This window comes from Hyperoodon ampullatus (genome assembly GCF_949752795.1).
Source record: "Hyperoodon ampullatus genome assembly, chromosome: 7".
Taxonomy (NCBI): domain Eukaryota; kingdom Metazoa; phylum Chordata; class Mammalia; order Artiodactyla; family Ziphiidae; genus Hyperoodon; species Hyperoodon ampullatus.
The window spans coordinates 94,090,930-94,103,904 of record NC_136920.1 but is presented as its reverse complement, the minus strand read 5'-3'; the positions used below and the strand labels follow the sequence as shown (position 1 = coordinate 94,103,904).

Here is a 12,975-nt window from a genome sequence, read left to right as displayed (position 1 = left end):
TACATTTCCTTCCAGTTCTGATGGGGAAAAAAGGGAATCAACACTTGTTGAATGTCTTCCATGCACCCGACACAATCCGCGCTAAGCTACCTTGAAGAGTCTATGATTCTATCACACATGGTAGTCAGGTTTATGTAGAAGAACTATGGAATCAAATAGACATGGATTGAAATCCCAGATCTATTATTTACCAGCAGTGTAATTTTCAGCCGGTTTCCTAACTTTTCCAAGCCTCAGTCTTTTCATCTGCAAAATGGGTCTAGTGACACAATAAACATACTTGTAGGCTCACAAGTCAACGCCCACTCTCTCTCCTATACATTCCAAATTTCTTAAGTAGATTCCATCTCATCTATTTACCTCCTTTTGTGGAGACATAATCTAGGCCTAGATGGATGAGTGAAGTAAATAAATATTAGATCATGCAGGTTTTTAGAGGCAGGGATAGAGCCTGAAGTCAGGTCTCCTGGTTGATTCTGAGCCTTGTACTTATTTCCTGGATGTCTTTTTTTTTTTTTTTCCCCATCCCCTGCTCTAAAAAGGATTACAGAGTCTTTCCATGATAGACAACCCAATGTATGCAAAAGAACACAGTGTGATGACAGCCAGCATTCACACACAAGATGATTCCCAAGAAGAGCCACTGGCAAACAGTTCTCAGAGTCTGATTCTGAGACCGTGCTCAGCATTTCTTACCCCACCCCACCCCACCTCCTGCCATTCCACTTCTTGGGGAGCAGAACAGCCATCTATGTGGGCGAATCAACAGTTCTGTGTGGCGCTCCTTCCCAGCCAAAGAACCAGAGAAGGTAGCTCTGTGTCCTTGTCCAACAGGTAGGCAACCAGGAAAACCAGAAGACTCTTATTCAAGACAGATCAGGGTTGGGAATTCCCTGGCTGTCCAGTGGTTAGGACTCAGTGCTTTCACAGCTGGGGCCCGGGGTTCAATCCCTGGTCAGGGAAGTAAGATCCTGCAAGCTGCGCGGCGTGGCTGAAAAAAAAAGATCAGGGTCAAAAAAGAGAGCTTGCATCAATCCAGCTCCTCACTGGAAGCAGACGCTGCTGGCATCTCCCGAGGGCTGGGAAGTGGTACAATGGTTAAAGGTGTTCAAGTCCTGGGCACCAAAAATATCTAGGAGGATGTGTCCTCAAAGAGAGCACAGCCCCTTCCTAGAGTTTTTAAACTTGAATGCATGGACCTATATGCCAGAGGGAGAAGAAAACTTTTATGGGCTTAAAATGATGGGGGGGGGTGGTTTCAGATATGTGTCAGCACTAGCAGTGCTGTGCCCTAAGAACTGAAGCCAAAGCATTAAATAACATGACTGATAAGCTTTTTGCCTTTCCAGAGGAGGTACAAGCAGGAAAAACAAGGATGCCTCTTTGGAAAGCTTCTTTTCAGGAGGGAACAACTCTAAGTGGCTCCAGCCTCCTAAGAAACCGTATGTTTATTAAAGGGCCCCATGTCTCCTCACTTCCATCACTCTTTTGTCTAGAAGTTCGATGCTTTCCAGGAGAAGATCCCAATGTGCATGGACAAAGGTGTGCCTAGGCTGGTCTGTCGTAGGTCTGACTAGAGACCAGGGACTGGATGAGGCCATCTCCCCAGGTAATTCAGGGGAGCATCCAAAGAGGCAGGAGCCTTGGACTCATAGGGGGCAGCCAAGAGCCATGGAGAAAGGAGAGTCCCCCAAGCAAAAATACAGCCAGCATCTCTTAGGGGACTCTCAGCCTTGTTCATCTGAGATAAGTTACCTGCCTGCCCTACTCTACCGCTTGGAATATATTTTTAGGATCGTTTCACGAGCAAAACGTTTGTCAACCCTTTTATAGATCAGTTACGAAACAGAAACTCTTCCTCACTGCTAGGGAGACGTATAGAAGGGGGGAAGAAAGAAGAAAAAATCTTGCCTGTAATTGAAGGCAGGTTGGGAGATGTTCACGCTTTGAAATTCTCCTTCTTGTGAAATGTTTATGAAACACTTTCCACAAACGAGTTATGCAACTGGCACTACAGCTTTGATCATTTTCATCGCCAGTGATAGATTCCTAAATGTTGAGTTGTTTTCCCCCCAAGAGAGTGCCATGTGAAATGTGCTGGGGAGGGGGCTAAGGCTAAGTACTCCAGCCCCATTGCGTGACCCCAAACAGATGGTTAATAAGGAGGTCCAAGTGTAGGTCTGGGCCAGAACATCACCTATGGTCTGTTCTCTCTCCCACCCCTGGGATGTTTGTAGTATTGTTTTGTAGATAGAGTACCTGGGGAGGGTCAGAGGACCATTCTCTTGTAGCGTTTAGCCAGTGTCTTGTCGTGTAACTTTACACACATCTCTGAAGCACTCCTGGTCTCTGTGAGATGGGAAGATAAACACTCATCCCCACACTTCCTGGCTGGGCGGTGAAGCCAAGTAAGGAATGTATGAAGGGTTTCCAGTTCCTCAGAAGGGGCTCTCTCTTCCCAGAATGAGGCTATTTCTTTCTAAAGCAGGTAATGTCAGGGAGTTCGCTGGGATTAGAAAAGATAATCACCCATGATACCTTTCTACCTCCCTGGTCACTGCCCAAGACTCAGTGTAACACCTTTGCACAGCTCAGTGGGTGGAAAAGATCCTGAACTAACAAGCCATGTCTAACATATGGACGGGATGACCGATGGCTGTGACCAGGTAGAGGCCTCTGTGGTGACCCACGTCCCCAGGGATTAGTCCATCCCAAACAGGGCCTGGAGAAATATCTCACTTGCGTGAGAAGAAGCTCCAAAGGGACCCTGGAGACGATCTTCACGGTTCCAGACAGGCTGTAGGTTTGGTTGGGTTTTCACAAGTACAGGGGAAATTGGGTCTTCATCCAATTTGCCTCCGGTTCTCACATTAGAAGTCAATGGGATCCAACAGAAGTCTATCTCATTTTCCCGATCCACAGCCAACACCCAGTTGCCTGGAAAGGCTCCAATCTTTTCCATTCGACAGCTGTGGAAGGGATTTTTGGATTTGGAAGGGACTTTACTTCTTGATTTCTTATTGTCTTAGCTAGCCCCTGAACTCTCAGAGAATTGTCGGAGAAGCGTGCCGGGGTCGGGAGGGCAGGCAGAGCTGCTGCTGTATCTTCTTCTCCTCCAAGTACAGCTCTGCTCTTTCTGAGACCCACCGACCAAAGTGGAGATTTTAGAATTTGTCACAGGAAAAGCAGTCTGCTTCACTGTCTTTCAAATTGGTTTGTTTAGGATTGTCTCTTTTGGGGTTTACCGTCAGCAGCTCACACACAAGGGGTAATGAATTATGAAAAATGAAAGAGTAAGAGGTCGATAAAGCAAGAACTGAGAAGAGGAACACACAGAGTTGTCAAAACGCCCCAGGCTTACACCCAGAGGGATTTTTTTTTGCTATCAGACACTTCATTTTCAGAAGTGGGAGGTCGGCAGTGCCCCTAAGAGTTTGGAGGGCAATTGATCCAGGAAGCAGATGAAAGAGTGAGTTTTCTTTTATGATGGCGCTGGTTTCTGAAATTAAGTGTTGCAGGAAGACCTGGCACTGATTCTAACAGATAGCACCCAGGTTGGAGGCAAAGCACATGTTTTCAAGCTGTGTCATAGCTGCACCCCCTTATCTCCGCGTCGCGCATAATGAGTCTATAAAGGAACCCTGCCACTTGCCTCTGCGCTGGAGCCGTGCCAAGCTGCCTGCGGTGGTTCCACCAGTGTGCTTTGAGCTCCAATTTTCCATGTTCTCCCTCCATCCCCCTCCATCCTGCCTCACCTATCCCCACTTGGGATGAGGGACGTCCAGGAGAAGGAGGGGGCTGCAGAAGGGAGTTGTGGGGAAGGGAGGCTTCGCTTAAGTAAAATCTCCCCTCTGAGCAAAGCTTGAGATTGGTGGTGGTTTGAAATAAGTAGTTTATCATCTATTTTGAGCTTTTTATTTTTTTATTTTTATTTTTTTCTTTTTTTGCGGTACGCGGGCCTCTCACTGTTGTGGCCTCTCCCGTTGCGGAGCACAGGCTCTGGATGCGCAGGCTCAGCGGCCATGGCTCACGGGCCCAGCCGCCCCGCGGCATATGGGATCCTCCCAGACCGGGGCACGAACCCGTATCCCTTGCATCAGCAGGCGGACTCTCAACCACTGCACCACCAGGGAAGCCCTATTTTGAGCTTTTTAAAACCTGCTAACAAATGTTTCCCCGGAATCTAGGATGTGAAAACTCTAATTCCTGGGGGAAGTACTAGGACGGCAAGCTTCTTAGATGGAGATGCCAAGTGTGGGTGGGGAGAGCTGAAGGGCACTGGGGGTAGGGATGGCGGCTGTCCTGGAGATCACTCCTGGGGGGCAATGCCTTTGGAGTTTTCCTGATGTCTAACTCTCTGCCCCCATTGTGCTACTTCCTGACACTCTCCCTTCCTCTTCTTTGCTTCCAAGACTCCAGAATAGCCTCCTTAGGTGAGAGAAGGGAGGAGTGATTTGTAAAGACTGTCCCTAAAAGGAGCATCCTCTTACCAATTTGGGTGCAACTAGGACTTCCTAGTGCTGTTTAGATCTGCTTTATCTAAGAACACTACAGCAACATTGACTAGCCAGATTCTGCCAAATACACCACGGAACTGGAATTTTATAATTCCATTTTAGGACTGAAAGAAAAATGATGTAGAATCATACAAGAGATGGGGAAACCAAGTCTCATAGAGATGAAACGATTGCTCAAGGTTATATCATCTGTTAGAGTCAGAGTTAGGACTGGAAACAAGTTCTAGCTCCCTGTTTGATGTCGTCCTCGCTGTATCCCACTGAAGGATGGAGAGGTGGATTCCGATTATGTCTTTTATTCAGTTAGCACGCATTCGGTTCCCACTATGTACAAGGCACCATATTTAGGACATGAGCTCCCTCCTCAGTCTCTGTCACTCAACAAGATCTTCCTAACTCTCCAACCAAAGGGAACTCTTGGTTGAGTAATCCAAAGCACCATTCTTCCACAGCGATTAAACACAAGTAGAGCTGTTAGTCTGAACCTTTACCTTGGGTTAAACTAATACAGAAAAGACTCCAGGATGTCAGTGATATTCCCTGTATAGACCATGAAAATGGTTTAAGCCAGGGTCGCTATGGCCAAGAGGTTCCATCAGAGGGTCCCCCAATGTCTTTTATAAGGTATGGTCTAGATCCATCCCAAGCTCCCTGCCATATTATATGAATCCAAGGTCACTTGCATACTCCCTACCCAATGCCCCCATCCCCACAATGGACTTCCTGAAACGCTGCAACAGGGTACAGTAAGTCCCCTACATACGAATGAGTTCCATTCTGAGAGCGTATTCGTAAGTCCAATTTGTTCGCAAGTCCAACAAAGAGAGCCTAGGTGCCCAACTAACACAATCGGCTATATAGTACTGTACTGTAATAGGTTTATAATACTTTTCACACAAATAATACATAACAAACAAACAAAAAATAAAGAATTTTCCCGTTGCGGAGCACAGGCTCCGGACGCGCAGGCTCAGCGGCTATGGCTCACGGGCCCAGCCGCTCTGTGGCATGTGCGATCTTCCCGAACCAGGGCACGAACCCGTGTCCCCTGCATCTGCAGGCGGACTCTCAACCACTGCGCCACCAGGGAAGCCCAAAGAAAACATTTTTAATCTTACAGTATAGTACCTTGAAAAGTACAGTAGTACAGTACAACCGCTGGCATACAGGGGCTGGCATCAAGTGAACAGGCAAGAAGAGTTACTGACTGGAGGAGGGAGAGGAAGTGGGAGATGGTAGAGCTGAAGGATTGTCAGCAGTGGGAGATGGAGGGCAAGCTGCAATTTCACTCACACCTGACGGTGATGGCACAAGTTCTGGTTCCTTGCTGGAACCAGGTGCATGTTCGCATCTCTGAAAGTTTGCAACTTGAAGGTTCGTATGTAGGGGACTTACTGTAGTTGTTCTCAGGTTGGGAGGAGGGGTGGGCACAAGTAGTGCTTCCTGCCCTGCCCTTGGAGACCTGGAAAGCCCACAGGTGGGTGGGTGGTGCTGCCACCGAAGGGTGGTGGAGGCTGGAGAGAGTTTGCAAACCACCACAGTCCCCTCAGGCTGCAACTACAGCAGTGACTATGAAGGAGACATGTCCCTGCCTGTAGGGAGACAGGCAAGGACTGTCACCTAAGCCACATGGCTGAAGAGGCCAGCTGCAAAGGCAGCTCAGCATGCAGAGGGCAGACAAGTGTGGAAAACAAGGGGGAATGGAGGGGAAACTGGTTCCCAGACTTTGGGATTTCGTGGACCAGGAAAATAAAAAACCATAATATAAAGGAGATTGGTAAAGGATTGCCAATTTTTTTTTTAATTTGTGAAAGTGGGGAGTTTAAAAAATACCATTTAGGATCACCATCATTTCCTAAAAGAAATTCTAACATACCACCCCCCAAGAAAAAAGAACATCACCTCGGAATCTAAAAGAAATGTTTAAAGTCACTACAAAAATTCCTCGTTTTTTGGAGTTTCAGTGAGGAAGAGCATATATTGCACCATGTACCAGCACATGCCCCAGAATGGTGCTCGGGAACGATCAATCCAGGTGGATTCCCCAATCTCGAGGATGGTTACTCCGGAGAGACTCTCACCTCTGTTCCTTACCAGCTGCCCCGGCCCGAAGGGCTCACGCAGGCAGGAAAATCAAGCTGCAGCCCAGTAGATGCTGAGCTAGTTCTTTGACTCTCCAGGCTTGTCACTATCTCCTGCCTCGGTCTTCTCTAAGTTTCCACTTCTGTCTGCCTGGGGAGGCCCAGAACTGATGCTCTCCCCCTGCCTCCACTTACAGATTAAAACCGAGGACCTCAGTGACTCTCTGCAGCAGACCCTCTCTCATCGGCCATGCCACCCGAGTCAAGGACCTGCCATGATGCCTGGAAACCAAATGTCTGGGGTAAATGGCAGCCCGAGTCGGGAAGCCCTGATATTCTCAGAGGGCCAGTGAGTTTAAGTCAAGCCTCCTGCAAAATGCTTCACCTCTAGATCTGGCTCTCAGTGAATGCAGATTGGGCTAAAAAAATCCCCTGCAGGGAAACTTGGAGGCCTGCATTGGGAGGGGGGCTGGGTTACAGAACAATCCCCTGAAAGATGAAGCCTGGCTAGTTCTGGGAAGAAGGAGGTCTCCACCTCTCGGGAAGAAAAAGGAGTCAATCTTGCCAAAACAATGGAGCTGCAATGGGGTTAGCTAGCCCCTAACAATGGGGCTGGGGTCTGCCAGCCATATTCAGGGGAGCCTCATGATGACAGCCAGTGCTGTGGTTACAGAGCATCTCTGTCCCCAGTAAGCCCATTCTCCCCCAAGGTTTTGTCATACTAGAAGGAATAAAGAGGCATCTGGAATAGTAACGACAAATGTCTGAGGCGGCGGGTGTCCACGTGGCAAGCCCCTTTCTTGATCTGGATTCCCAGGGGAGGAAAGAGCCGACCCTTCCCTGGAAATATTTAAGACTAGAACGTGCATTGATTCCTTCACTTCTTTATTCAGCAAGGGTTTACCAAGTCTTTTCTTTGTGCACAGACCTAAGCTCAGTCCTGTATGGTCACAGAACCCTGGGGGTCTAGGTCACAGAGGACTCCCAGATCCCCCAGGTATTGGGAAGTAGTATTTCCCTCTTGGGGGCTATTGGGAGGAAGCCAGGGGAAATGGACTTTCTGTTTAATCAAAGTGGTTTTATTAAGAACGAATAACATGCCTCTTCCTCCAGGAAAGGTTCAGGACCAGGAAATGGCCAAGACAAAAGCGGCTTTTAGCATATCAAGTGGTGTGAGATTTTTTTTTTTTTTTAATTAGAAAAATTGGGATTGCATGTCCTTTCTAGGGTAAACCTCTGAGAGATGGGTAATACCCACAGTCTGTGCCCTTGGGGCATTACCAGTCTAGCTGGGAGACTGTTCTGATACACACAAAAGTTAAATAACAAGGCAAAGTTTAAGCAAGGCACAGCTTGGCTGAGTGCAGGAGGTGTAACAACACCATCATTAATGGGGTAGCTGCTATGTGTCAGACACAGGGATACAGAGGCACAGGGCAAGGTCCCTACGGAGACCCACAGGACCGACGGGCGGCGGGCAGATGCAGCCCACACTTGCAGCTTGTAAGTTCTGCGATGCCTGTATCTCCCTGCACAGGACATGGCGTCCCTCCACCCTCTCCAGCAGCTTGTGCTGGTTCCCGGACACCTACAGTCTGTCTCCCAGTTCCTGCTATCTCAGACCCAGCCTGGGCAGCAAGGTGAGAAACCCTGGCGGCTTCTACATAGATGAGTGTGCTAAGGATCTGCTTCTGCCTGCTGGGACCCAAGTGTGGGGCGTGGCTGACTGGCTCACCCTCTAGTATTAAGGGTGGCTTGTCCACCTCAGGGCCCGAGGAAGCGACCTGGTGTGGCCCCTCCAGGTTGAGTCTCCTTTTCTGCGTCCCCCTCCCATCGTCCTCAATTTCATGGCCAGTTGAGACCGAAGGCGCAAGGGTGGCAGGAGCTGAGGCAGAACACCTTGGGAATCGCAGTCCAGATGAGTCCCGGATCCTTGGAAATCTCCCCAGGATGTGGACGTGGACTCAGACTTCCACCCTTGGGAAGCTGGAATTCCATTTGCGTAGAGCGGCAGTGCCACCCACAGGCTGTGGAGAGCATTTTCAGGTTTTCTTCGGCAGGGAAGTTACTCACAGACGACTTCTCCTTGGCCGAGAACAAACAGATTAGAATACTCACAATAATAGCTAACATTTCTTGAACATGATATGCCAGGAGCTCTGCGGAGTGATTTTCCTGACATCTTTCAAAAGAACCTCGTGTGGTAGGTAGTCATATCATGTCACCGGTGACCTGCTAGAAAGTTCCATACAAGTCTGTCGGAAACCCATGTTCTTGGCATTGCACTGTACTGCCTCTCCCTCTCCCATCTCCACCAACCAGGGCTGAAAGTGATGAAGTATAAGCTTCCCTCCATTGTACAAATCCCAAGGAGAGGTTTTGGAAATCCAGAATCCAAAGAAAACGCAACCCTGCCTTCTGTCCTTAGCACCTGCCCAAGTTATAGTTATCCTTAGGTACCAAGTCATCTCAGAGTGTGATTATGATGGTGCATGACAACATATGTGAACCTGTGAGTATTTATGTTAGCTAAACAGTACATATCATACTCCTGGAATAGGAAAGGGAAGGTAACAGTTCATTCTGTTTCTTTTTGAAAGGCAGTGTTGTGAAACTGGCTCAGGCATATAACCAATGAGGTCAGTGTATGACACAGGGGGAAAGAAACAGTTTAGTATTTGGAATCAGAAAAACTCATTGGTTAAAAAAAGTCCCTTGCTAGCTGTGTCTCCTTGAGAAATTTACCTAACCTCTCTGAGGTTCCATTTTCTCCTCCCTAAAACTGGAATCATAGTAAAACTCGGCCTCACAAGGTTATTGAGAGTTATTTGAAATAATGCATGTGAGAAGGCTTTGTACACTTCAAAAGGCAACGTAAGTGTCAGATTACTATTAGTACTCGAGCTTCCGACTCCCAGTACAGGGCTCCTTACAAGAGCTTTTTTGCCTATGTTGTTTTTTTTTTTTTTGCGGTATGCGGGCCTCTCAGTGTTGTGGCCTCTCACTGTTGTGGCCTCTCCAGTTGCAGAGCACAGGCTCCAGATGCGCAGGCTCAGCGGCCACAGCTCAGGGGCCGAGCCACTCCGCGGCGTGTGGGATCTTCCCAGACCGGGGCACGAACCCGCGTCCCCAGCATTGGCAGGCGGACTCTCAACCACTGCTCCACCAGGGAAGCCCTGCCTATGTATTTTAATAACGAAAAATTAAGCCTTGGTTGTTTTAGACTGAGGAGCAAAACGGTCAGCATCAGTAGATCTACACATCAGTGGCCCAGAACAGCTTAGGGGCAATAGAGAACCCAAACTTCTGCTGTGTGCTGAGTGATTGGGGTGACCTGCCTCATCGTGTGCTTCGGTAATTTGATGGCCCCATTCCCACAGTGAAAGTGAGAGTTCCTGGCTGTGGCTCTTCTTAGAGGGAGGCCACTGTCATGACCACCATCCAGGCAGAGCCCTTCATGGACAGTTTTCCTGGAGAAAGCGATCCTCAGGCCGTGCAATGAGCAGGTAGCGTCCATACCACCAGGTAGAGTTGCCTCCTGCTCTTCCCTTCTCTCTCAGCCTTTCCTCCCAAGTGTTCAATGTCTGGGTCCTGCCCAGAGCCTCTGGCGATTGGCTGCTGCCCTTTGGAGCTGTATGGCACCGTTCCCTTGATCCGGCATCTTTGCAAATCTGGCTAGGCCTTTGTAGCCATCCCAGGTGCTTCTGCGGGCAAAATGGAAACCCTCAGCTCCAGCTTGAATTCTTAGTAGTCATCCCCACATCTCCTTCCCTCTTGGGTTTCTTCAGGTCTGGCTCTCAAATCCCAGAGCAGGTTGCCTTGACCCTCCTCAGCCTTTGCACCACTCCGGCAGGCGGGCAAGCAGAAGGACTGGTTTGGGGACTGCTGTTTACATCTGTGTATCCCTGTGTCTGATTCGCCTCCACCTGTGTGTGGCAATCCTGACAGTGCCCATGGGGGCCTCTCCACAAGGCTGGAGGCGGGGTGGATGGACATGATTAGGTAGTGGGGCGGGGACAGTTATCTCGGTTCCAAAGCTGTAGAGCATGTCTTTTCAGCTGGCCTGGATTTGATTCGTTTGCTCCTTTGTTCCTCCCCTTTCACCCAGGTCTGCAGTCAAATCTTCTCTCCTTTCCACAGCAGCAAAGCTCTCTCCTCCTCCCACAGACGGGGCTTGGCCTGGCGTCCCAGGTAAACACCCACGTTCTTCCTGTCCCAGCTCCTGACAGAGTTAAGCTCCTAGGCTTCCCCCACCCCCTTGACGGTACACTTACCCCTCTGGGAAGAGGGAATCGCAAGGGATTATCCCAGTCGGCACGGGGGCAAAATCAGGCCACAGCCAGAGGAAATGAGGGACCCAGTATCACTGGTGGAGCCAGAATTAGAAGCCAGAGATTTCAGCTTCTGGGCTAGCCTGCTCTGTGTACAGGCATTCCACTCCCGCCCCAGTCAGGCCCTGGCATCACTCCTCTGAGAACCAGGGATCAGCCAACTTTCCAGGGACGCCAAGGTGACCGCCAGCCCTGCCCAGGTGCTCTCAAGCGCCAAAGGGGAGACCAGAAGCCCAGAGACCTGATGTCCTGAGAACACCAAGCCAGGGCCTCTCATCTCTGGGCCTCTCTTAAGAACTGCTCTTCTAGACTGCTTCCTGGAGGGGACAAAGCACAGGTCAGGAGGACGGAGGCCTGCGAGAGGGCCTTTTGCAGAGCTGCCGTGGTGCCACACAGCACCTGTTTGCCAGGGAGAAAAAAGGCACCTCTTCCTCTGGCCAGACGCGGCCTCACGCCAGGGAGTGTGGCTTGGCGAGGGTAACAGGGGCTACACTGGAGCTGCTGCTCCTCCCCTTATCTGGGTGACCCGGTGCAGTTAATGCCTGCACCGCTGCATGAGGCGCCTCTGCAGAGCTGGACGTGTGGAACAGTTGGGAATGACTGTAGAGACCCTAATGTCCCTTCTCGGGGCTAAGATCCCCGTGGATCACTCAGGGCCCTGACTTTACAGGGCTGGAGTCCAGTGGAGGCCCCTGGAAGGGGGTGGGTGCCCCCTAGTGGCTAATAGAAATGGGGACACCAAGAGTCCTGAGCTCCTGGACCTTCTGACGGCTCTCCGAATCGCATCATCACAGACTTAGATCTGGAAGGGATCTGAGGGAGGGTTCAAGATCACCTCTCATGTCTTATAACACGAGAGCCGGGCGAGACCAGAAGCAGAGGGACTGTTTGGAAGGTTATTAAGATCATCCTGGGGCAGCAGTAAAGGGACTGGCTTTGGGTGGTGGCAATAAGCATAGAGAGGAGGGGCTGACAGGGGATGTTGGGGAAGTTGACTCAGTGCAATTTGGCCGCTGATCGGATGTGAAGGGAGTAGGGGGAAGAGAGCTCAAGACATGTTTGTGGGATGAAAGAACACATGAGTTCATGAAAAGGAAGGCTGAGAGAGGACCGAGGCCTTGTCCTGAGAGTCTGGTCCACGCCACCTTCTCTCCCGCGCGGAACAGGATCAAAGCCTAATGGTTTCAAATCATTCTGTTCTAAAAGACCCTCCCTCAGGGGAAAAGAGTCTTTAACTTCTCTCTGGTCATCACAAGGCTGCCTGTCTGAATGGGAAGCCTGAATATCTTGGAAGAAAGGAGTAAAGTTAACCCCAGTCTCGGAAAAGAGTAAACTGGAAAGGAGTGAGAAGAGGGTGGACTTAGGCCACACCATCCACATCGGTAGCAGCCCCTGCCCTGGACACAAGCCCACTAGGACCCCAAGCCTAATGGGTTTCTTCTCCTTCTCTGTGGATGGGTTGGATTTATTCCTGACCCCAAATGGGCACAACATGGATTCTAGGTATAAGGGTCTGTTCTCCTATGAAAATGAACTAAAAGAAGAATATCTCCTGACAACCACAAATGAGATCAAGGTGCACTTAGACAGCACTGGAATACCTTTGATTAAAAAACCCAAAAAACAAAATACTCTCCGGAAAGAAGATGATTGTTTAGAAAGTAAAATGGCAGTCACAAGAGTTTGGAATTTTATGGAAATTCCATTAATGCAATGAATTTCAGATGCCCTCTGTTATCTTCAGTTAATGCCTGTTGAACACCTCAGTTACTTTGCTTTGTGGAAAAGAACAGGCAAGGCAAACAACCTTTTCCTTGTCCCGTTCTGAGATCTGTTTTGGGGATCTTTGTAAACGAGTCTGCTAGCTCCTTTTATGGTAGAAAACTGAAAGGAGGAAGTTACCTGCTCAGACTCAAATAGTGAGTCACAGACAAACCCGGAAAGGCCACCTCCCTGTCCCGCACTCCTACTGTTTCTACCCCAGCTACTCCAGCTATTTGCCAGTCCCTTCATGGAGACTCCAATTTCCACTTCCACACCATCGAA

At 49.4% G+C, this 12,975-nt stretch overlaps 1 protein-coding gene across 1 annotated transcript in view; it reads left to right on the top strand.

The window, feature by feature from the left end:
- POU2F3 (POU class 2 homeobox 3) overlaps positions 1 to 12,975 on the top strand; it is a 76,947-nt gene that overhangs the window by 50,996 nt on the left and 12,976 nt on the right. The window contains exons 4-6 of the mRNA XM_079709574.1: positions 6,796 to 6,900; positions 8,136 to 8,238; positions 10,707 to 10,789. Coding sequence (XP_079565700.1) covers positions 6,796 to 6,900; positions 8,136 to 8,238; positions 10,707 to 10,789 — 291 coding nt within the window. The remainder of the gene's footprint in view (positions 1 to 6,795; positions 6,901 to 8,135; positions 8,239 to 10,706; positions 10,790 to 12,975) is intronic.